General features: G+C 42.9%; 3 protein-coding genes and 2 long non-coding RNA genes across 6 annotated transcripts; 1 reads left to right on the forward strand and 4 right to left on the reverse strand.

The window, feature by feature from the left end:
- Positions 1-77: 77 nt before the first annotated feature.
- Positions 78-9,501, reverse strand: LOC115395384 (uncharacterized). The gene is made up of 3 exons (XR_003932269.1): positions 9,446-9,501; positions 2,604-2,606; positions 78-119 (listed from the first exon to the last, which is right to left on the reverse strand). It is a non-coding gene; the product is annotated as an uncharacterized LOC115395384 (long non-coding RNA).
- LOC115395383 (barrier-to-autointegration factor-like) lies at positions 4,883-7,347 on the reverse strand. 2 transcript variants are annotated; one of them, XM_030100906.1, is made up of 3 exons: positions 7,231-7,347; positions 5,937-6,094; positions 4,883-5,057 (listed from the first exon to the last, which is right to left on the reverse strand). In XM_030100906.1, the coding sequence occupies exons 2-3, from the start codon at positions 6,060-6,062 to the stop codon at positions 4,911-4,913; spliced, it is 273 nt and encodes a 90-aa protein (XP_029956766.1). In that variant the 5' UTR covers positions 6,063-6,094; positions 7,231-7,347; the 3' UTR covers positions 4,883-4,910. The 2 variants fall into 2 exon arrangements, with proteins under 2 accessions (XP_029956766.1, XP_029956767.1); XM_030100907.1 differs by having other exon boundaries at positions 5,937-6,099; positions 7,235-7,336.
- Positions 9,502-10,259: 758 nt separating the features above from the next.
- On the reverse strand, positions 10,260-13,944 carry LOC115395381 (barrier-to-autointegration factor). Its single transcript, XM_030100905.1, has 3 exons — positions 13,844-13,944; positions 12,355-12,512; positions 10,260-12,139 (listed from the first exon to the last, which is right to left on the reverse strand). The coding sequence occupies exons 2-3, from the start codon at positions 12,478-12,480 to the stop codon at positions 11,993-11,995; spliced, it is 273 nt and encodes a 90-aa protein (XP_029956765.1). The 5' UTR covers positions 12,481-12,512; positions 13,844-13,944; the 3' UTR covers positions 10,260-11,992.
- A 93-nt stretch (positions 13,945-14,037) lies between these two features.
- LOC115395391 (uncharacterized) lies at positions 14,038-17,056 on the forward strand. Its single transcript, XR_003932270.1, has 3 exons — positions 14,038-14,157; positions 15,953-16,107; positions 16,277-17,056. It is a non-coding gene; the product is annotated as an uncharacterized LOC115395391 (long non-coding RNA).
- Positions 15,152-21,411, reverse strand: LOC115395390 (peroxiredoxin-5, mitochondrial-like). Its single transcript, XM_030100914.1, has 6 exons — positions 21,327-21,411; positions 16,185-16,319; positions 15,982-16,113; positions 15,826-15,864; positions 15,686-15,750; positions 15,152-15,508 (listed from the first exon to the last, which is right to left on the reverse strand). The coding sequence occupies exons 1-6, from the start codon at positions 21,336-21,338 to the stop codon at positions 15,403-15,405; spliced, it is 489 nt and encodes a 162-aa protein (XP_029956774.1). The 5' UTR covers positions 21,339-21,411; the 3' UTR covers positions 15,152-15,402.
- Between the last annotated feature and the right edge of the window lie 3,041 nt (positions 21,412-24,452).

Consider the following 24,452-nt stretch of genomic DNA (forward strand, 5'->3'; position numbering starts at 1 on the left):
CGGTGTTTGGTAATCCGGGGTGGCAGGTGGAGATCTTCACAACACACCACTTACAGGTCAAGCTCCGCCGCACTCAGAAAAAGCTCCGCTAGCTGTGCGTCCCGTCTTCATTTTGTATTCTTACATTCATCGGCGGTCCCTTCTTTTTGGCAGTGACTTGTGTCCAGCGAGGGCGACAGCCCTTCATGTGTTGTGACCGGTTTCCCCCACCCCAGGGTTTTATTTAAGGTTTCAGCATTTTGCTCATTTCTATAATGTTGCTGTAGTGTGGATGTGAAAGTGTGTATGTGTGTGTGCATTAGGTGCTACTGTGAAAACTTAAGCAACAAGTCATAGCATCTGATCACTGTCGAAATGAGATTTTATAGTTCAATAGCACACAGATATCATTGAAAACGCCCCTGAAAAAGACATTCCAGAGGGTTGTGGACATTTAATATCTGACAAGATGCAAGCCATTGAAGCTACATCAGCTTTGCGGTTACTACGAGTCAGTCACAATTTTCTATTTCTTTAAGGCAAAAAATTAACAGCAGCTATAATGTAATTTAAACAGACGTGCATTATCATTTTCGGAAATCAGATGTGAGAGGTTTTCCAGAGTCGAGGGGTGAGCATTCACTCCAATATCACTCCCCACTGGCCAGTTTATCAACTTTAATACAATAATTCACCTGTCTACATAACTTCTCCATCTAAAGTTCAGCATTTGTTACAAATCATCTACAACAGTAAAGAGAAGAGCTCCTCATCCGAGAGCCCAATCCCCTCGGCTCCTCTGCTCTGGATTATTTCAAAACCTACACCGCATTTTAAATATCTTGCAAATATCACATTTGGAGCTTTGGTGGGTAAAAAATAAAAATGAAACAAAACCATGGAAAATAAAGCATCAAAATAAAAAACTGTCAAAGAAGGTTTTCTGCCTCTGATGATTTTTTTTCTTGTTCATGAAACAAAAACACACACGCGTGTCCAAATCTGATACTTGCCTTTTTATTTTGTAATAAAAGTGATATAAAAGCTGGAAGGTTTTTCCACAATCAAAAGCTCACACGTGGGCCAGTGTTGAACAAGCAGCTGCTACACAACGCTTCTATCCTGATACAGCTGGTGACCGCAAGCACCAATGTGGAGGGAGGAAACACACCAAACGTGCACTATTGCAGAGTTTGTAGCTCAGTAGATGGAATTAAATGCTTAAACTAGCATGCATTAAGGCATCTCATGTTTAAAAATACAGTCAGACATAATATTAAGCTTCACTATGAAGCCCTGAACTAAAGTCAGGGCTGTGTTAAACCCTACTGCTGCTTCACCTCCATTTAAAGCAACTTGAAAGAATGAAATGTTCTTTATTTGGGTCACACGACAGATCAGAAAGGCTCATTTACTGATATGTGGGAAGAAAAGCAACTTCTGAAGATTTTAACACATCTTCGCCTATAAGTCCAGCAACTCATACTTTGATCTGGATGAAGATGGCCGCCCGGTGATCACCAGCATTGAGTCTCAGCAGAATTATTTGCCTAATATCATAATGATCATTGAAGGACACCTACACGTGAAAAGCTAAAGACCCTAAACATCGACTGTAGCTTATTGTCCGACTACCTTGCTACTAACAATCAGCTCATGTTAAACACAATGATCGGCAATAGAGTGACACGTTTCTCTGACAATATTAAAGTTTGTTTCATTGGCATCTTTATTTGCATACATTTCCATTTCCGGGTCCAAACAAGCTTCCAACAGATGTGGGGTGTGGCCTTGTATTGTTTTCATTAAAATTTAGGTCAAAGAATTTCAATAAGAATGCTCAATTTTTAGAAACATCTGCAGATAGCAGGATTACTATTGCAATGACACATGATCAGAAGGGCAAAAGTAACCTGTGTCACAATGGTCTAATCTCAGCTCATGTGCCCTATTAATGCGTAAACAATCTGACAATTAGTGAATACTGCTTCGCAATGATAGGAAGAGCCAACATCAATGAGCCGGACTAAGAGCAGGTCAAAAGCCCCCATGAGAAAAGTTAAGTAAAGGACTGAGATGACGCCCGGTATGATGCAGTCAGGGCCCTGCTCTGGAGCCAGGCCCGGGGTTGGGACTTGAATCTGAGCACCTGGTGTGCCGGGCGTTTGCCCATGGGGCCTGACTGGGCTCAGGCCGCAACTTGCCATAGCTTGGGCCCATGTCATCCATTCGGGTTGACCGACAGGGATGAGGATGAGCACCTCCAAATCTGAGGCCATGGTCCTTGACCGGAAGATGGTAGCCTGCCCTCTCCAGGTTGGCAGAGAGACTCTGGCCCAAGTGGAGGAGTTCAAGTATCTTGGGGCTTTGTTCATGAGTCGAGTGGGGGAAGGATGGAGTGTGAGACTGACAGGCGGATCGGTGCAACATTTGCAGTGATGCAGTCGTTGTATCGGTCCATCGTGGTGAAGAGGAAGCTGAGCCGAAAGGCGAAGCTCTCAATTTACTGATCAATCTACGTTCCTGCTCTCACCTATGGTCAGGAGCTTTGCGCCATGACTAAAAGGACAAGATCCTGGATCCAAGCGGCTGAAATCATCTTCCTCTGCAGGATGGGTGGGCACTCTCTTAAAGATAGGATGAGGAGCTCAGTCAGCAGGGAGGAACTTGGAGTCAAGCAGCTTCTCCTCCGCATTGAGAGGAGCCAGCTGAGGTGGCTCGGGCATCTGGTTAGGATGCCTCCTGGACGCCTCCCTGGGGAGGTGTTCCAAGCATGTTCCACCAGGAGGAGGCCCCAGGGAAGACCCAGGACACGCTGTAGAGACTACGTCTCTCAGCTGGCCTGGAAGCACCTTGGGATTGTCCCAGAAGAGCTAGAGGAAGTGTCTAGAGAGAAGGAAGTCTGGGCATCCCTTTTTAGACTGTTGCCCCTGTGACCCAGCCCTGGACAAGTGGATAAAAAATGGATAGATGGATGCAGAGACCACTTTGAGGTTTTGTGTTTCACATAAAACTGGCTACATGCCCCACAAAATCTTTCAGGCAAACAACCTTTCTCATCAAGAAAACGTCTGAACATTGTTGGTGCACTAACCGTACAAACTAATCAAGTGATATGGTGAGTCCATTTAAAAAAATAAGTAGTTTACAAATGATGGTGCCATGGCATCAAAAATTAGCCAACAGACACCCAAGAGTGAAAGATGAGTATTAGTATGGTCTGTGGGGAAAGTTTATAACATTAAACTGCAAGAAATATGTGGTGAAGTGATCAACAATTTCAGGAGGAAGCAAAATCGAACAAACTAACAGTGCTGAGCTTAAAAGGGTGGAGCTCCTCAACTCCTCCTAAAACTCCTCCTCCGCTGGTTAGTTGTTGTGTTCAGGAGACTGCAGCATGCTGTTGTTGTGGAAATTGTATTCATAAATGCACCAAAGATGAGTTCCTTATTGGTTCCTTTATTTCCAGTTGCAACAGGAGAGAAGTCACAGCTGCTCAGTCAGTGTGAGTTCTAAAGTTCTGTAATACAGACTGATGTTTATACCCCTCCCTGAACCCCTGTGGCCAGGGGCAGACATGTTAATGTCATTAACATGTCTTGGAGGCTGCCCTCAGTCAGGGAGGGACACATATTTAACATATGAAGTGACAAAGGAACAACTCCAACCACCCAACCCACTTCAACCCCCTGTGGCTGCCTGTGCATCAGAGAAGAGTAGCATACAGACCACAGACACCTCTTAGAGATTACGCCTAGTCAGGGGGAGACACAACCGATAACCGTTATCAACCGATAACATGCACCATAGGTCAATCCTCCAGTCAGGTGATTCTGACCATTAACCTGACCCCACATCTGGAGATGGGTCCCCGGGCGCTCCCCGCAGCTGCCCACTGCTCCATACGGAATGCCTCAGTGGCATCGATGGATGGGTTAAATGCAGAGAACAAATTTCGTTGTACATTCACTGTATAATGACCAATAAAGTACCTTACCTTACCTTACCTTACCTTACATCTGCTCAAAATGCAACAGGACAAACAGGAAAGAACCCCCATTTGGGTTTGCTTGGTGTCAGGAGTCCAGGGGGGCCTCTGCTGAGGAGTCTACTTAAAGTTGATAACCATCACATGCATCAAATACCTAAAAATTTCCATTACACTGTACAAAGCTGAAGATGTTGTCGGTCGTTCAGCTGAAGGTAGCATTGACAGCTTGGACTCATCAGGCACACAGGTGACACATAAAAGAAGCGTGGGAAACGTGCACATACTTGATTGCTGTGAACTGGTTGTCGTTGTTCAATTAAAAGACCCATTCAAATGACCAACTCATTCGTGAACGTCACACCACTAGAAACAACTCCAAGGGAAATGCACAAAAAAATTGTGTGACACAAATTGGGAGTGTGTCTGTATGTGTGTGTGTGTGCGTGTACACCTGGGTGTCTGTGCCTGCATACTGATCGATGGGGTGGTTTTTGCTCTTTTTATTTTTGTGACTGAGTTTACTGTTCAGCACTTTGCGTTATTTTTTTATGAATACGAAAAGTGCTTTTGCAAATAAAGATCGACTGAAAACATTTCAGAGCAAATAAAGAAATGATAAACCAGAAACAGCAGAATAAGGGGAGGAAAATGTTACAAGCAAAAAGGTGGACGTTAACATGCAACAAGACGGAGCTCATTAAGGGGAAATACCAATGATGGCCAGACCCCATAATGAGCACAATGGCTCATGAATAGAGAAAACATTTTTCTGTGCTTTGTTAGGACTCCGGCCCCACCCTCGGTAGTTTAAGATTTCATGTGTGCCTTGGGAATGAGGTACTCTCATGCAGACATCTGAGCACTCTGTACAAGTGTGTTTTGGAGCTTCAAGAAACTTTCAAAGACAACCTTTCGTGAATCTTTATTCCAGACAGCATAACTACACATTTCCAGAACACCATTCTTGGACACCAGCATAGCAGTCATGTTGTTGCTTGGCATTTGCCCCACAGGTGTCCTTCAGCCAGCGTTGAAACAGATGCTGGTCTTGGTTCAACACCAGATACTGCCCGAGAACGTTGTTCGCCTGTTAAAGTACAGATAGTATCAATGAAGATATCTAAGTGGCGGAAATAGTTTAGCACAACAAGGGCCCCATTGTCAAGAACCTACATTTAGATTGAAGCCTGTCATCAATTGTGCAAAACTTTTCTGTCCTCCCTTGGGGGGAGTTGGAGCTTACAAGCCAGTCCCAGCACAGGGAGAGGTTCAAGTCTAAGCAGGCTGCCTCTCCTTGGCTCTGACTTCCTCGTGCTATTCATCTGATCTCTATACCCTCTGTCCCTCTCTCTCTTGTTCTCCCTCTTCCTCTCTCTAAAAACACACCCGAACCAGCCATTATTTTAAGCTTAACATTAGTCTTAATCCTTATTTTAAGCCTAACATTATCCTCTTTCCTAAACTTAACCTCAGGCACCTGCCATGTGGAACCAGTCTCTCTCTCTCTCTCTCTCTCCCTCTCTCAGGATTCCCAAGGTTCGCCATCTGAGGCCTCCTGTATTGATCCACCTGCATCAAGCGGAGCAACGCTGAGCTAATTCAGATAATCGATCTGTCTGTTCTATCCTTTTCTCCCTTTTGTATTCCCTCACCCCAACCAGAACAGCAGAAACCCGCCACCTCTGAGCGTGGTTATGCAAAGGTTTCTTTCTTTTAAAGGGGAGTTTCCTTTCCACAGTCGCTTATGCTTGCTCATGTGGATCTGTTGGGTTTTCTCTGTAAAAGCAGTCTAGAAACGACTCTGTTGTAATTGGTGCTCTAAAAATGAAGCTGAATTGAACTGAAAACATTCCATCTGTATTTAAGCGTTGTCTTGCCTCTGTCAATGATTTCAAGCAAAATTTCAGAAACCGTTGAATTCATAACTGGCAAGCTGTATCAGAAAAAAAGTAGGTTTGACCATCACCTTGCCGAATCCCCTCTCCCTCAGTCTTCCACCCAGGACCTCCCCGATGCCTGGCAGGGCCTCCGCTCTCTTCTGCCCCATGGGCTCGGCCACAAATGCTCGGTGCTTTTGGGATGTTGACGACATGTCGGCTGTTCAGGCTGGACACAAGTTCTGAGCTGTAGCACAAAAGCACAAAGTCAATTCTAATTGAAGCTCCAAGCAGCCTTGAATGGGTCCTCACTAGTTGCTTGACTCTTGCCTCACCAAATCCCCTTTCGATGAAAAGTGCAAATTTGAGAGAATTTGGAAGTACCCCTGAGGAAAAGTTTGCTCTCAAAATTTCCATGCTGTTTATATACTTTATGTTTTCACCAGGTTATGGCTGGTGAATATTAAAGTCATATGGCTGTGGTCAGATATGGACTTAGTGTAAAGTCTGACATGGATCAAACCATATTCACACTTTTCACACTGCACTTCCTGGTTCATGAGATAGCATCAAACCCAAAAGGCCGTCAGAATTTTGCAGAAAATTTTTGTAATTTTGCTGAAAACAAACTGTGAAGTTACAATCATGATCCTGAATCATTTTGTTTTAATGTATTTCCTTTATATCCCTGTAAAGCACAATGAACTGCCTTATGTCTGAATAGTGCTAGATAAATAAAATCTGTCTTGCCCTAAGTGTGCTGGAGCAGTACAAAGACACAATTTTCACTTTGTTCAAATAGTCATGTTTGATTACTAAAAAAAATACCGTTATGACATATATGATTTAAAAAAGAAAAAAACTTTAATAATAATGAAGGTTGCACTGAACAGCACTTCAATAGAATAACCCAAGATTTGAATTCGTAACAAATTCTTTTACAGAATATAAAAAAAATGCATTAAGCAACATTAAATGTCTTTCTTACTTTAGTACAGAAGACTTTTTACGAGTTATTTAAAATCAAAACGATATGAATGCACACCGCTGAAAATAGCTAGCTCTTCAGCTATATGAATATTAAGCTGAAGCTGACACGGTTGACACAAGCTAACTAACATCGATGCATTAAAGCTTAATCTCTCAATGAGCTATTATTGTTGGTAAACAGGTAGTGCTTGCAATGGTGAGCCATTTTTTCCAAGTCTTTGTATTTCATCGGCTCGTAACATGCTTGAAACTACAAGCATCAGCAGCAAAAGGCTAATGTAACTTGAACTGAGCAAACTACTTTGAGATTTACGACTACTTATCCATCACTTACACATAATATCTGTTTGGTTAGCTCGTTCAAGCAACAGAACAAAGCAGGAAAATACATACCTGTAAAAAAGTCTTGTCGAGGTAAAATTCGGTGTGTGGTTTCTGTTTCTGCGTCACCAGCGACCACAATGCAACTCACTGCGTCCTGATATATGTGAAGTACAGAGACGAGCAGGATAAATAAGAGCCACAATGCCTTGTGTCATGATGTCACAAACTGACGTGCAGAGATAGGATCAGTGGAGCCGTGGTCAAAACACTCAATCATCTGCAATGGGAACAGTTTCATTTTGATGTGCAAAAAATTCTTTCTCTGCATACAGAGACCACTGACGTCATTAAATACCTGCAATGGGTGTATCTGGCTTTTTTACGAAAGGGAGTGTTTGTGGCAGCTTGTTCAGGAATTGCAGACTGCAGGGATTGAAAAACACAGGGGACACATTTCCTGTTGCTAAGTCGCAGTGTCATCTGCATAAAACCATGTGGAGACACACCCTTGACATTCTGAGCCACAGTATTAATACAATTTGGTCAAAGAAAAGAAAGTCTTTGGTACACCTTTTATACCATTCAAAAAGGTGAGAGACCACAGTGAGAAACAGACCATCGTTCACCAAAGAGGAAGTTAAAAAAAATCAGCTGTTAGCATACGGTCACAGACCGATCTGTAGCAGTTTCAGTGCTGTTGTTACCAAAATCATCATTACCCCAAGTAATGCACTTATTCTTTCATGAGACATAACGCTAAATACTTTTACATACCACAATGTTACTGTTGTGACTACAACTGTCCTTTTGTCACTTTCATGACTGGGTCTGATACAGGTGACGCGCACACTCCACAGCGTTCGATTTACAACTTTATTCGTTTCTCCAACAGCTTTTTAAACGAAGCGTGGCACAAGGTGGTCAAAAACTGTGTGCTCACCCCAGTCACTACACAGCTACACTAACACCCACTCATATGCCTTCACGCATCCACATACCCACTCATGACGTAACCATTCATTCACAACACCGGGCTCACACCCACCAACAACACACATGCATAATGGCTGGAACAGTTACTGTAGGTGGAGTGTCATGAACGCATGTGGTGGTGGGCATGGTTTTGGCTCAGCTGTGGGGGCGAGGGGGTAGAGGTGGCTCAGGGAAAAATGCTGGAGAGATGTGATGAGGGACACCTATCTCTAATGATCACCGATTGTCTGTCTGCCTCTTTCCCACAGTAGTAGCAGGGAGAGAACTAAAACATGCTGGATAGAAGCTCTCCAGGAACAGGGTTGGAGACCCCTGAACTAAACAGAGAGACTGAATTCACCAAGAAACAACGTTACGGCTACATTTTTCCAAACATGAACAAATGGGTATTATTTCAAGGATCAATTTTAAAAATTGCAAGATGAATCATGAGTGAATGTCAGGTGAGAGATCAGCTGCGTCAAATCTTCTCATTTCTCTCCTCTGGCAGGTTTCAAAGGAAGCAGCTGACCTGATGGCGTACTGTGACGCACACGCCTGCAACGGCCCCCTGATCACCCCCGTGCCCACCTCAGAGAACCCTTTCAGGGAGAAGAAATTCTTCTGCGCTCTGCTTTGAGACAAATCAGGGATTGTTGTCCAGGCAAAGTACAAGTGTACAGTGTGTACATGTATGTACAGTGTGTACATGTACTTCCGATCTAAATAAGACATTGATGTACTATAGTAACCTCGCATTAAAGCTGCCGATGTACAGTACATGATCTACTATAAAACCAAATGTCGAAATTCTCAAAATGCAGACACGCGTCTCAATGGCAGAGGGGAAGAATTTGCAGCAAATCTTTAACATTTAAGACGGAAATGACAATAACATTAAATAAAAAAAGGCAAGAAGAATTAAAACACTCCTAATCATAAGGCTGAAAACATTTCATGCTCTCATAGATCATCGATAACTGCCAAAAAGAGCGGACAGCGGGCTGGCGATCGAGTTGTTCCTCAGCTGATCCCAGGATCAGATTCACACGGATTCTGCAGCATCTGAAGCTTTTATCTAGTTCTGTGGATCACGGTGGTGGTGGTGCTACACGTCTCAAATGCTGCTCAGATGGTGCCAGGGCTCCCACTTCGCTCCACGATCTGGCAATCGAACAGAATACGAGTCGGTGTTTGGTAATCCGGGGTGGCAGGTGGAGATCTTCACAACACACCACTTGCAGGTCAAGCTCCGCCGCACTCAGAAAAAGCTCCGCTTGCTGTGCGTCCCGTCTTCATTTTGTATTCTTACATTCATCGGCGGTCCCTTCTTTTTGGCAGTGACTTGTGTCCAGCGAGGGCGACAGCCCTTCATGTGTTGTGACCGGTTTCCCCCACCCCAGGGTTTTATTTAAGGTTTCAGCATTTTGCTCATTTCTATAATGTTGCTGTAGTGTGGATGTGAAAGTGTGTATGTGTGTGTGCATTAGGTGCTACTGTGAAAACTTAAGCAACAAGTCATAGCATCTGATCACTGTCGAAATGAGATTTTATAGTTCAATAGCACACAGATATCATTGAAAACGCCCCTGAAAAAGACATTCCAGAGGGTTGTGGACATTTAATATCTGACAAGATGCAAGCCATTGAAGCTACATCAGCTTTGCGGTTACTACGAGTCAGTCACAATTTTCTATTTCTTTAAGGCAAAAAATTAACAGCAGCTATAATGTAATTTAAACAGACGTGCATTATCATTTTCGGAAATCAGATGCGAGAGGTTTTCCAGAGTAGAGGGGTGAGCAATCACTCCCCACTGGCCAGTTTATCAACTTTAATACAATAATTCACCTGTCTGCATAACTTCTCCATCTAAAGTTCAGCGTTTGTTACAAATCATCTACAAAAGTAAAGAGAAGAGCTCCTCATCCGAGAGCCCAATCCCCTCGGCTCCTCTGCTCTGGATTATTTCAAAACCTACACCGCATTTTAAATATCTTGCAAATATCACATTTGGAGCTTTGGTGGGTAAAAAATAAAAATGAAACAAAACCATGGAAAATAAAGCATCAAAATAAAAAACTGTCAAAGAAGGTTTTCTGCCTCTGATGATTTTTTTTCTTGTTCATGAAACAAAAACACACACGCGTGTCCAAATCTGATACTTGCCTTTTTATTTTGTAATAAAAGTGATATAAAAGCTGGAAGGTTTTTCCACAATCAAAAGCTCACACGTGGGCCAGTGTTGAACAAGCAGCTGCTACACAACGCTTCTATCCTGATACAGCTGGTGACCGCAAGCACCAATGTGGAGGGAGGAAACACACCAAACGTGCACTATTGCAGAGTTTGTAGCTCAGTAGATGGAATTAAATGCTTAAACTAGCATGCATTAAGGCATCTCATGTTTAAAAATACAGTCAGATATAATATTAAGCTTCACTATGAAGCCCTGAACTAAAGTCAGGGCTGTGTTAAACCCTACTGCTGCTTCACCTCCATTTAAAGCAACTTGAAAGAATGAAATGTTCTTTATTTGGGTCACACGACAGATCAGAAAGGTTCATTTACTGATATGTGGGAAGAAAAGCAACTTCTGAAGATTTTAACACATCTTCGCCTATAAGTCCAGCAACTCATACTTTGATCTGGATGAAGATGGCCGCCCGGTGATCACCAGCATTGAGTCTCAGCGGAATTATTTGCCTAATATCATATCATAATGATCATTGAAGGACACCTACACGTGAAAAGCTAAAGACCCTAAACATCGACTGTAGCTTATTGTCCGACTACCTTGCTACTAACAATCAGCTCATGTTAAACACAATGATCGGCAATAGAGTGACACGTTTCTCTGACAATATTTGAATTTGTTTCATTGGCAACTTTATTTACATACATTTCCATTTCCAGGTCCAAACAAGCTTCCAACAGATGTGGGGTGTGGCCTTGTATTGTCTTCATTTAAAGTTAAGTTAATAAGTACGCTCAATTTTTAAAAACATCAGCTGAGACCACATTGAGGTTTTGTGTTTCACATAAAACTGGCCACATCCCCCTTCACGTAAACAACCTTTCTCACCAAGAAAATGTCTTAACATTGTTGATCGAACCGTACAAACTAAACCAGTGATAAGGTGAGCCCATTAGAAACAAAAAAGTTAACAATTGATATTGCCCATGGTATTAAAACTTAGCCAACAGGCACCCAAGAGTGAAGGATCAGTATTTGTTTGGTGTGTAGGGACAGCTTATCACAGTACACAGAAGAAGTGTGCTGAAGCGATCAACAATTTGAGGAAGAAGGAAAATTAAACACAGAACAAATCAGCAGTGCTGAGCTTAAAAGGGGAAATTCCAAGTACATTAACAATGAATCAAACAACTGTAAAATTCTACCTTGCCGAGAAATTATATGCAGTATTTTCATTATCTTGGCTAATATGAGTATTTAAATCCAAGCAGCATCCCACTGGAAAGTAGACATTTTTCAGAGCAGGTGTTTGAACTTTTCACATTTTTTTCCAACACGTCTAACATCATCGCATTGCTGTGCACAATTGTGGCATCAAGTGGCGTATAAAACAAATCCAAATATCTGCTGTGAAGAGGGCAGTGAGCTCACCTTACCACACTGTGCCATCAACTATACAAATTTCTTCAACAACAATTACTGAGAGAAGTTGGCAACTATTAGTTTAGACCTACTTGTTGAAGACCATGAGGAGGGCACGTGCCAATAAGCCCCATTACTGTGTAGTGTCAGTTCACACATGTTGCAGCTGAATTGAATGAAGATCGCTGAAGAGGTATTGTGCAGTTTGGACTTCAGAAGTAGAAAATAATGACTATGTGTTTATAGGAAGGCATCGCACCATTCCTTGAGACAGCCAAAGCAGTCTCGCTGTTGCTTGGCATTTGCCCCACAGGTGTCCTTCAGCCAGTCTCGGAACAACTCCTCATCTTTCTTCAGCACCAGAAACTGCCCAAGAACGACGTACGCCTGAGAAGGGACAGACGGAGTCAGTGGAGAATCTGGAGGGAATGGTTTCCCCACAACAAGGGCCCTGTTGTCAAGAATCTACATTTAGATTGAAGCATGTGATGAACTGCACTGACGTGTCACTATCCTCTGCCCATTATTTTTTGTGATTAAAAGTGAAGAAACCCTCAAATTCAAAACTGGCAAACTAGTATCAGAGTTGGTTTGACCATCACCTTGTCAAATCCTTTCTCCTCCAGCTTTTTACCCAGGACCTCCCCGATGCCTGCCAGAGCCATCACGTTCTTCTCCCCCATGGGCTCGGCCACAAACTCTTTGTGCTTTTGGGATGTTGACGACATGTCGGCTGTTCAGGCTGGACACAAGTTCCCAGCTGCAACACAAAAACACAAAGTTAAAGCAAGCTAACTATTGTAATTTTAATCAAATCCAATATTTTGGTCAAGTTGCATTTATGAAGTAATATATAGTCCTTTTTTTCCAAACTTTACTTGAATATCGTCTCTGGCCTGAACACAACTCAAATTTACTGGCAGAAAATGAAACATCCAGACGAATGAATTCCTCAGGCAAAGATTTATCAAGTGTTTCAGAGTCAGAAGACATGAGTTGAAGCAGATTTTAGTTCCTACGCTCCTTATCTATGGGGAAAAGTTGATCCTCAATCACTTTGTTTAATATATTTCCTATAAAGCACTACGAATGCCTTGTGTCTGAATGGGGCTACATAAATAAAGTCTGCCTTGCCCTAAAAAGGTGCTGGAGCAGTACAAAAGCATAGCATTTCAACTGTAACAAAAATCTTGAAGTATGCCTGAAAGTTCTCTGTTCACCATGCTATGTTAGCAATGACTTTCACTTTCACTTTGTTCAAACAGCCTTGATTGCTAAAATACCCATCCTTACATATTTGTTGAGTTTTTATTAATGAATAAAAGTCAAAACCTTGATAAAAACAAAGTTTCCATTGTCCAGCACTTAACTAGAATAACTCAGGATGCTAATCTGCAACATATCAAAACGTTGATAGAACATTACAATAAAAAAAACAACAACTTTGCTTTAAGCTACACTTAGTTTTAGTTTATAGCATTGAAACTGATGACTATTTTTACGAGTTACTTAAAATCAAAACGATTTGGAAAACACATAACGGAAAACGACTAGATCTTTATCCATCTTGAGCTAAAATGACACTACCGGGGTTTATCGTGAACTTCTCTTCACAAAATGCTCTTTCGCTGAGCTCTTTTCCGTTATGTGCCTGATGTGAGCATCCTTTACAGCTACAGGCCTGGAGCACACAGCCCGTCCAAGTTTACAGAGCTAACTGTTAGCCACATCTCCATTCAAACACACGGTTGAAATGCGCGCGCAACGCACTTCAGTGCTAACAGCTTTAGCACAAGCTAACTAGCATCGATGCGTTACTATTTCTCAATGAGCCACTATTGTCACCGAACAGGTAGAGCTTGATATGTTGAGCCATTCTATCCAATTCTGTGTATTCCATCGGCTCGCAACATGCTTGAAACTACAAGCGACACCCCTGAATCTAGGCGCCTTGTTAGCAAAACTTAAGGCTAATGTAAGTTCAAATAAGCTAACTACTGAAAGATTCACGACTACTTATCCATCACTTACACGTCACATCGCTTCGGTTAGCTCTTTCGAGCTACTGAATTAAGAAGGAAACAAACCAACCTTTAAAAAGTCCCGTCGAGTTAAAATTCGGTGTGTGGTGGTTTCTGTTTCTACACCGGCGACCACAATGCAATTCCCTGCGTCCTGACGTAATGACGTACAGAGACGAGCAGGATAAATAAGCGCGGCAATGCCTTGCGTCATGACGTCACACAGACGTACTGAGATGGGATCAATCGAGCCGCGGTCCAAACAGCCAATCACCTGCCATGGGAATACGCTAAGTTTCACTATGATGCGCAAAATATTATCCCCTCCGTGTACAGAAAGCACAGACACGGATCTAAACGTCCTCGAATGCCTGCAATGGCCATGTAAGTGTCTGTGGGTAAGCCTGTTGATCACGCTCTCCTTATTTGGAAGTACAGCATACGTCCAAATATGGAATAAATGCGCGAGCGCATACTTTGAAGTGTCTTTTCCTGTCAGAGGCCGGGGGTGTCAAACATAAGGTCTGCGGTTGAAAATCGGCCCATCAGAAGGTTCAAACCGTCCAGTAAACCATTTACTGGGAGCCGCATTGTTTTATGAAAAGAAGTCATTATAAAAGCTGGCAAACTTGTTTGTAAAGTAGTATTAGCATACTGTGGGTGTGTTTGGAAAAAGACTCACGCTGAAGGAAGCAGAAGTCATTTGTCCTGAGTGTCAGAGTTGTCAAAACAAAGCTGAAGGAATGACTTCAAAGCTTTTTAGGCAGCTAAAAAAGTAAAATAAAGAAAAAGATACAGCCCCGTTGTTTAATTTTTGGATGCAACAACTGACTTTACACCATTGCTCAATTTCCTAAATGTTGGAAATCCTAGATGTTGCAACAGATTTGGAAAACATAAGTAAAAATGAAATTAAAGAAACTATATCCACAAGAGAGTATAAGAAAGAGACACTGTATACACAAGACAGGATAAGAATGAAACGAGTGTGCGAGGTTCACCAAAGAACAAAAAGTGTGATGTAGTAATGCGTGTGTCATAGGGTTTGTGCTAATCCAGATTAAAGTTGTTCACAGATTATTCTGATGTCATTTTGCTGGCCGAGACTGCTTAGGATTGAATTGAGCTGTATGTGACCGCTCAATTACATTAAAAGAGCTTTGACACCCCAGGTAAGACCAATGAGCTGTCATCTATGTTCGGATCAGTTCCCTTCATGACTGCACTTGACTTTTCATAACAGTATAAAGATAAACATAACCTTTTATGTTGTCGGTACCAAAATCAATTGAAAACAAATACCGGTTTAAATAACCATTCTGAGTCGTAATAATGAAAAAATATATCAAAATGCGACATTTTTCTCCCATCTTTTATATTCACAAATTGAACAACTGATGGTGAAATATTTGAACTTTATTTGCTCATATGTAACAGAAATGAGATTCATGACATAATTGTGCGCATTAATGAGCTTTTTCCTCTGTTTTTGACCCTTGAATCCGCATCACATCTGCACCCGTCTTTGGAAAGAGAGGGAAGCTTGAGCAGGTTGCTACAGGGCTTTGTTAGTGCAACTTTGACAGTAACTATGGGTGTGCAGCTGGGATTAAGTGGCTGCGACTGAGCCTACAGGTCAGACAGAATGTTGGGGGCAAGGCTGCAGGTCAGCCCGGTGCCGTCAGGCTCCACATAGATCTTCTCTACAACTCCATCTTGCACTAACATGGAATACCTGAAAGACAAGGTGAGGTGAAAACTCCAAGAAGCAGTGAAATCTTTTTTTTTCTTCTTTTTTAAAGAAACAATAATAAAAGGTATAAAAAAATAAAATGAAATAAAAAATATAAACCAGGAGTGACTACATCCACATGACTAAAACAAACATTCATCATTGTGAAACAGCAGTTACCTCTTGGACCGCTTGTTCCCGAGAGCCTGCACAATCTCATCACTGTCAAGTAGCAGGTCAACCTCCTAGCAAGGAGGGGGAAAGGGACAGTGAGCACAAGCGCTAAATGGAACCAAGGTCTACCAGCTGCTAAAAGTTACCTTTGTAAAAGCTCCAGTGGGATCAGCCAGCATTCGAACCTGCAAAAGAAAGTAGCTGTAAACTCTGAGTCACCAAAAATCCTTAAGCCTGCCTGCTCTCTTACAAATGTTTCTATCCTTTGGAAAGTTCACGGTGGAGTGAACTGGCGTCCATACCTTGCCGTCTGCTCCCTGGTCCTTTCCCCATGCGGCCATGACGAACGCGTCATTGACAGAAACACACGCCACCTCCTCTATCCCTTTGTTCCTCAGGTCTCCGGCCTGCTGCACGAAGCCTGGGAGGTGAGTCTGAAATTAAAATATCAAATTAAGTGACACTTATGAAGCAGGAGAGGGTTAACAGGCAGTGTGGGACTCACCTTGGAGCATCCAGGGGTGAAAGCTCCAGGGACAGCAAAGAGGACTCCCTTCTTCCCCTTGAAGAGCTGATCCATGGACACCCTTATTTCAGGCTCCCCCTCCTGGACCTCCACTGCAGGGAGACTTTGACCAACCTGACAGTGATGGAGAAGACAAAGCTATTACTGTTAACACAAGCCATGAAACAATATCCCAGGAAGCAGTTGTTTTCCCATCCCTTGATGAAACTGTGTGTTAGAGCTATTTATTAGTCTGAGTATTTTCTGAATATTTTCTTATTTATATTGTTTGTGTTATTTCATATAGTGTTTATTTTGTTTAGATTTATTATTTTGTTTATTTTGCATGTTTGGTTTGGGTAATTGGTACATTATTTTCTGTTAGGCTTGCTTTTGTAGAGTTAATTGGTACCACCTGCACTTGGAGGTTATTTAGGGAGGCTGCAGGTAGAGGATCAGTGGGCACCTGGGTGGGGCTATGGTTTTTTTACCAGCGCGAGAGAAGCAGCAGGAAGTGATCGCTCCAATTGTTTGCTTGCCTTGGAGAATAAACCATGATAAACCTCACTGGAATTTTGTTGGACTATGTTTTCTTTGCCTGCGTAAACCACAACCTGGTGCATCAGTGGCAGTTTGAAGTTTGAGTTTTGATTTTTGTTGCATTTAAGACAAATAGCCACTACACTGTGAGTTGTTGCTTTGTGATCATGATGAGCCAGAGAATAAAACGCCTAGGAAAACTCTGTTTATAAGGAAATTTGATATGCATTTTTGCTGATCTAGGCTTTTTTTTTTAATGTGGCTTTTCAACATTTTGACGTGAATACACATGGTGGTGTACTGTGTTAAATTGTGGGGTGAAAACAGCCCAAGTTTTCTAAATGCAAAGCGCGTTTAATCGGATAAACTGCAACATTTCTAATGTCACTAGTGCAGATAAGAGGCTACTGTAAACGCTGAAACAATTCAATAAAAATCTATTTCAAAAAGAAATGTATTCCATTTTCATGTTATTTACATTTATATCAAAAACAATCTCAAATCAAAACGTAACAATCCTTTCTACAAATGCAAAAATATGTACTTTACAAACAACACAGCAGTCTTTACTACATCTCAAAAATCTCACAGACAGTATTTTTCACTGGTTACATGACAGGCAAAATATCCTTGACCACACCTCGATACTTCCACATGCCTCTTCCATTGTTTGCAGAGAAGGCAGTGTCAGAAACTTTTTAACATTAAGTCAAGAAGGACTCTTCAGTTGGGTTGGGTGATGTTCTGAATGTTGGCAGCCTGATCGAAGCTTCTGATGTGTTCCAGCAAACCTCGACTGATCTGGTCTGTCCTGAACAACTAGGTGTTGAAGTTTGTCCAGAAATGTATTTAGAAACTGAATATTGAGCTGGCATTGTGATGGAGAATTCCTTTGACTTGTGACAACATGCAAGGTAACGTTTCAACTTAACGCCCAGTTTTATCTGAAGTAAGTTCTGCAAATTTTTATTATGGGTGTATTCAACTGGAAAAAGCTTTTAAAAACGAAACAGAGGCAAGGGGCAAGGCAGGCAATTGACTAAGGCCCAGAGTGGGCAGGGCCCCCCTCAAAGAGGGCAGACATTTGTACATATCTACGACAACATGACGAAAGCCTTTAACTTTGACACTGTCTGCAACTGCAACAATATACTGGTAATCCCTCTAAAGGGGCCCCTGCATGTTGTCATAGTGTAAGTGGCTAGAAGAATGACCTCACAGGTTTCAAGCTGAAGGTTGTCAAACATGGGAGATGGCCTTTGGACAAGCCAAGTCCCACAATCAGCATTTTTTTAATGCATTAAGACCAATTGCAAATGCCACAGTATTATGAGCCAACAAACTGAAGAAGCGCCCCTGAGCAGAAAGAAATACAAAGAGTTTGCTGGACTCAGTTTTGAGTTGTGCAATTTGAGCGCGCTATCATTGCCGGCCACTAGAGCGTGACAAACCACGATATATAGATGTGGAATTACATGACCGGTGTTTCGGATGAAGTGGTTTCCCGGTTGTCTAGTGATCGGCTGCCCTTCAGCTTTGCTGTTGCTCGTAACAGCAGGTGTTGAAAACCAGACAGAAGCCCGCGACTGACCTGGTTATCGCAATTTAACAGTATTCAAACTAAATTTTAAAGAGTCATGCTTTTGTGACTCTTGTTTTAACATCTGCTTTACAAGCCGTGTCAACGGATGCGAAAGGAAGTCCGTCACCAGTCAGCAGGGACACTGGATCATCTGAAACACCAGACCGCTAAATATAAACGCTGACATTGAGATAATTATGAAACGGTACACTTTATTACACAGAGTGATAAGCAGCACATTCAGTAGGCTCCAGTAAATACATATTGATGTTATGCCCTCCGAGGAACTTTAAATAGATCAGTAACAGAGTAGAGGAAAGTGCTTAAAGGTTGTATAGAAGATCTTTATTACTAACAAAAATGAATTAAATCTAAAAAATGGCGTTATAAAGCTGTAGCAGCCTTGTTTTTATCGTGATCAAAAAAAGAAAACAAAAAGTAATCAACTCTGGAGGTTGTAAAACCAACATTTCTTTAGCCAATCAATAACGAGGTAGCCTCGTTATGTATTGGTTTAACGTATCAATCAACCTCTCTACATTTGTAGCGTAGCTGTCTTGCTCCTAGCACTTTTCGTACCCCCCTCCCCCTCCTCCTCCAAGCTCCAACCATGCTCTGCTGCTTGTTTATGCCTGCATGCTGCAGCTCACACACAGGTCAGCTGTGAACTCCGAGTATCTGCTCCAGTCCTGCAGCTCCACACAAACCTCCCCGTTCTCCTCTGATCCACCCGAGAGCAGGGACGGCTCAGGTACAGGATTTGGCGCAAGTGCAGGATTTTACTCATATTTGCTGTGTTTTGTGTTGTTCAAAAGGACACATTGGTAGCTATGTGTTGGCACTATGATGCTAAGTTGATACATGCTACTTTCTGTAAGGAGGAGGAGTCGAGAGCAGGGGAGGAGGGGGTGTGGGTCACGCATACGCAGCATTTCAAAAAGGACTAAAGCCAGGTTTACACTTGCACGATTCTGTGGCACGCATTGCCACGAATCGAGTCGCAAACCACTCGTAAAGTGGCGTGAAGTGTGCGTAAACCCGACGGGACTGCGTGCCATGTCGGGACGAAAATTTTGAAATGTTCAAAATTTTGGTCACGACAAAATATCGCGAACCGGCCGTGAACTATGCGCCAACTGTCGGTGAACTCCTTGTGAACGCGTCGGGACAATGCGGGAGAATGCGTGCCAGTCATGGCCACCGGCGAATACCCGGAAAAGGGCCCCATGCGGGGGATTTTCGACCTACTGTCGTTGCAGCATGAAGTGTAGCGTCTTCAATTTGTCATTGAAATTGACTGATGTCAGCCGTCCGTCGGGGCCCCCTTCAGCTCGGAGCTCTAGGCAGCGCCTTTTCAGCTGCTCTTCAACACAGCAGCTGCCAGGTACAGGCTTCTTCTCTTCTCCGCAGTGATGGTCTCTGGCATTCAGCATGTTGTCTGTTCCACGGCAAATCAAAAAATGACCCGGGGTTGGGGAAGCCCCCTTTTTACTCATATAAGACGTGCGTAATTGCGCGCGCAACCACGTCGTGCCAGTGCGGGAAGCTCGTAAACTATGCGCAAACTATGCGTGAATGCGTCGTGAATGCGTCGTGCCAGTTCGCGACACTGACGGGCGCATTAGTGAACTGTCCGTGAACTGTGCGCCAACTGTCCGTGAACTGGTCATGAACTGTGCGTGAACTAGTCGTGAACAGTGTGGGAACCTGCCGGGTGTTCTGTCAGATTTTGCTACCCATCAAAAAATACTTTGCGGCTGTGCGCACGCGTTCCACGTCATTAAGATCATGCCCATAATTATTTGCTCCCTGTCGGAGTTCACGCTGAGTGAGCACCGTGAGCAGGACAGGAGAGCTCTCGGAGAACTGTTAAGTACTTTGTGTTGTAAAACTGGAATTTATATGTCCCAGCATCCTATATCATAGCCCTGTGTAATTATACCAGCTTGTTTTGATGTTTTATCAGTACTTTTATGCAGAAGCAAATTTTGATAGTTCACTTACACGCCATCAGATAATGCTCCCAGTACTCAATGCACGGATAAATCATTTTCGCCCCTAATACCCCCGTATCATTAATTCCAGCTAGTTTTGATGTGTTTTGTATGAATTGTATTATCAAAATATGCTCCCCTACAATTTCGATTTAACAAAAAAATAGAGGAAGACGCAAGAAGATTCGTTTTTTTAAACTGGTATTGTGCACCGAGTACTGGGAGCATATGCTACCACCCTAAAGTACATATAAAACACATCAAAACGAGCTGGAATTAATGATACGGGGGTATTGGGGGTGAATACTTATGATTTATTCGTGCACTCAGCACTGGGAGCATTATTTAATGGTGGTGGGGGGGATTACTGTATTATCAAAATATGCTCCCCTACAATTTTGATTAAAAAAAAAAAGATAGAGGAAGAAGCAAGAAGATTCGTTTTTTTTTTTTTTCCATGGTAATGTAACATTGTGATTAGATAAACAACTGTAATGGACAAAGCTATACGGAAAAAACAGCGGCAGCAAAATTTGACACGGTAGCAAAAATTTATAGATGTGTCTAATGCTGCGGTAGCAAAATCTGATAAGGCAGCAAAATCTGACAGAACACCCATTTGTGACTTGCACGAGATTGGCACGCTTTGCCACGACAACATCGTGGCAAAAAGTCGTGCAAGTGTAAACCTAGCTTCACTGCCACTGAATCTCTCTCCATGGAAAATCCTCTATACAACCTTTAAGTACATGCACAACCTGAGAAGCAGGATATTAGCACTAGCTTGTATAAAGTGCAGAGATTAGCTATGTAACGAAGTTAAGCACGTTGTCCGTGGACGGACTAGAGAGGAACAGCCAGTCGCATGAATCCACGCTATGTGAGGCCCGGAGAAGAGGAAAACATCCCGGAAACTCTGAAAACTTGAACTAAAAAAAAAAAAAAACTCAATACTATAAGTTAGTTACTTAAATAAGGAACAGCGACGCCCCTTCACGGCTATCGGAGGCCAGTCGCAGCTCATACCTGGATGGGCATATTGATGCGGGCAGAGATGTGCAGCAGCCGGATGCGCTGAACTGCCGCGGAGCTCCTCAGGACTGTTTGTTTGCGTTTGACGTGAGAAAGCCAGAGGCAGACTTTTAAGACTTTTGAGCCGCCCCGCCCAGATTTGGCAAAACAACTCTCTCAACAACTCTCTGAGCCGCCCGGCAATCTGCTCCCACGGGGCGCTCGTCTCGGGCTCGCCGGGGGGGGGGGGGGGGGGGGGGGGGGGGGGGGGTTGTTTATTAACAAAGATTTAACAGATGTTTCTGTTAAGCTTCAAAATGAAGCCTCTAAATGCTGCTACGTGTCCTTTAACTGAGCATTTTATGCTGTGTGTGCGCGTGCGTTCCATTACTAAAACCTTTATAAAGCCGTCAATATTGTGTTTCAAATTAACTGGTTTCCTTGTTACCTGGTGACCGACTTCCTTTAGCACTTCCTGCTGTTGCTGCTAGTAGCAGCAGATGTTGAAATCAGGCTCATAAAAGGTCTGACACGGCTTTTTGTCTGGTTTTTAACATCTATCAGCAACAAGGGATGTGAAAAAAACCCAGTCGCCCGTTAATAGGGAATCAGTTATTCCAAAACACCGGCTTCTCTCCGGTTTCTGGACACTCCTCCTCCGCTAGTTAGCTGCTGCGTTCAGGTGACTGGAGCTGCTGCGGAAAAGTGAAACTCGGTCGTTCACGTGAAGGCAGCTGGACTGAGGAGACACTCAGGAGACACGTGAAGGAAGCGTGGACAGTTTGCACAAAGGAACGGCTCTCAGACAGCTGTGAACCGGCTCTCGTCGTTCACTTGAAAGAGCCGTTCAAACGTACGACTCGTTCATTGAAAGCCGCAGCACTCTCGGTTCCAGAGCTGCGGCGCACCAGCCTAATTTACCGGTATATTTTTCAGCGTGACAAATACAATGTGTGCCGTGACTGCGTGACAACACACCGAAATGCGTGACACTTCAGAGCCCTGCTGCTGCATCGTGTTGTCAGACATGAGAACGTCCACGGTCCACATTTATAACAGCGCTCACAGACGTCTGCAGCTTTTTGCGTAGTTTAATGAGGCGGAGCTAGAGGTATATGAAATCCGTTTTATTTTTTCCCAAATTCCGTTTTTTCCGTTTTAATATTTCTGAATTTGGTATTCTGATTTTTATGCTCATTTTTACCATAAAAAAAGGTGTCTGGTAAGTGGAAATGAATAAATGTCCACAATTTAATAGGATATAACAGTCCATTTAATGTTTAAAGTCCTGCAACAAAGAAATACCGTATTGGCCCGAATATAAGACGACTCCGATTATAACACGACCCCTATTTTTCAAAGATCATTTTGTGAAAAAAAATGCTGAAGACAATAAGGTCACTCATAAAACAACTTTTTATTATACAATTAAGAAGCCTCAAGGAGTCAAAACTGCATAAATGATGTAAATAACTTTCCAGTGCCTTCAGCTGAATCACGGCTCTGGTGGTGGACATTCCGTCTTTCCGTTTTTCAGTGACGTATTCACTCACCCTTCTATCAGTCTCTCTGAAGCGTCCGTTCTTTGGACCACGGAAAGCTTTTCTCATAGCGTTAGCATTCTCTAGGCGTTTTTTCTGTGCTCTCCAATAAAGGCACTCTGCTACACCAGATCTCCTGGCGGCTTGTTTGATGACTCTGCTGCGTTGATCCCCATCAGTTTAAAGTTGGTATGATAACTTCGCCTCTGTTGTTTGCTCAGTTGTCCAGTGTTCGAGCCCCTTTGTTCCAGATGATCCGCCATTTTTCATCAGATCATTTGATCTCATTTCATCACTCCACGCGCTCTCTGCTCAGTGATACTGAGCTCCATCTAGCGGCACGGATGCGTATTGACATCTACCGTAAGTCCGCGATTATAACACGACCCCACTTTTTAGGATGCAATTTCTGGAAAAAAATATCGTCTTGTATTCGGGCCAATACGGTACTTTTCAATTAGTCGCATGCGTCTTTGCGAGTCCAGTCCACAGTACGTTGACAGTATTTACAAAAAAGCTTTTCCCCTGAGGCATAAAAGTCCGTGTACTGTTCTGCTCTGTATTTAGCGCTTAGCGTGGAGTTTCATAACTTTGTTAAATGTGTGAGAGGGGAGGGAGCAGCTCGCTTGGACATCGTGTTGTTGCGTCGCGTCTCGTTGTGGCTGGAACGCGCATTCACATTTGTTTTCAATTGTATTTTGACGCCAAATCGCGGAAAGCTTTTGGCGTTGTGAACGCAGCTTTAGCATGTTAGCAGCGCTGTGGAAGTGACGTACACGTTGCAGCAGCTCGGGCGGTCCCCCCGGCATGTTTGCTTTGCACTATAAGGTTCCATTTTCTCCCGAAAACTGAATTTCAGACCAGATTAGGATGAATTCCGCAATATTCCGCGTTTTATTCAAATTCTGTTTTTATTGGTCATTTCCGCGATTCCGTCCGCGATTCCGTTAACACGGATTTCATATGGCTCTCGGCGGAGCGTACCAGCGTATTTTGATGTCAAATTGCGTACCTGCTACGCAAAATGCGTACAGGTTGGCAGGTCTGAAGCTCTCAGAATATCCTATTTACACTAACTACTATTATGCACTATGTCAATTCTTTTATACTATTGGTCATGCTGTCATTCATCTATGAATAAGATGACAAAAGTCATACTGCCAACTACACCAACTACAAAATTTCCAGCGTGTGCCCATTTAGGGAAGAAAAAATTGTCTGCACCGTAAACAGTTAATCTTCAGCCAACGTTTTTGAGAGTCAAAAGCTACAATGAATTGGTACAATAACCATTACCAAGTGAATTTCCCACAAATATCAGGTGACATCCCTGTCATGCCATTCTAATTAAATGTTGTGCTCATTTCTTATATTTTTACAATTTGTGAACTGTTTGACAGGTCTATTATATAATTACTAGGTTCCCCAAACGTAACTTGTCACTTACTATGGATGTAAATATAATAAATCAGATTATCAGTGGCTGTATGACAGTGGTGTAATTCATGATCAAGCAGGTCATCAAACTCGACTTCCTCCATGAGGACGTACGCAAACGCAATCTCAGCCATCTCTGTTGCTGACAGCAGGGTTGTCCGAG

This window comes from Salarias fasciatus, chromosome 10 (assembly GCF_902148845.1).
Source record: "Salarias fasciatus chromosome 10, fSalaFa1.1, whole genome shotgun sequence".
In the NCBI taxonomy this organism is placed as follows: domain Eukaryota; kingdom Metazoa; phylum Chordata; class Actinopteri; order Blenniiformes; family Blenniidae; genus Salarias; species Salarias fasciatus.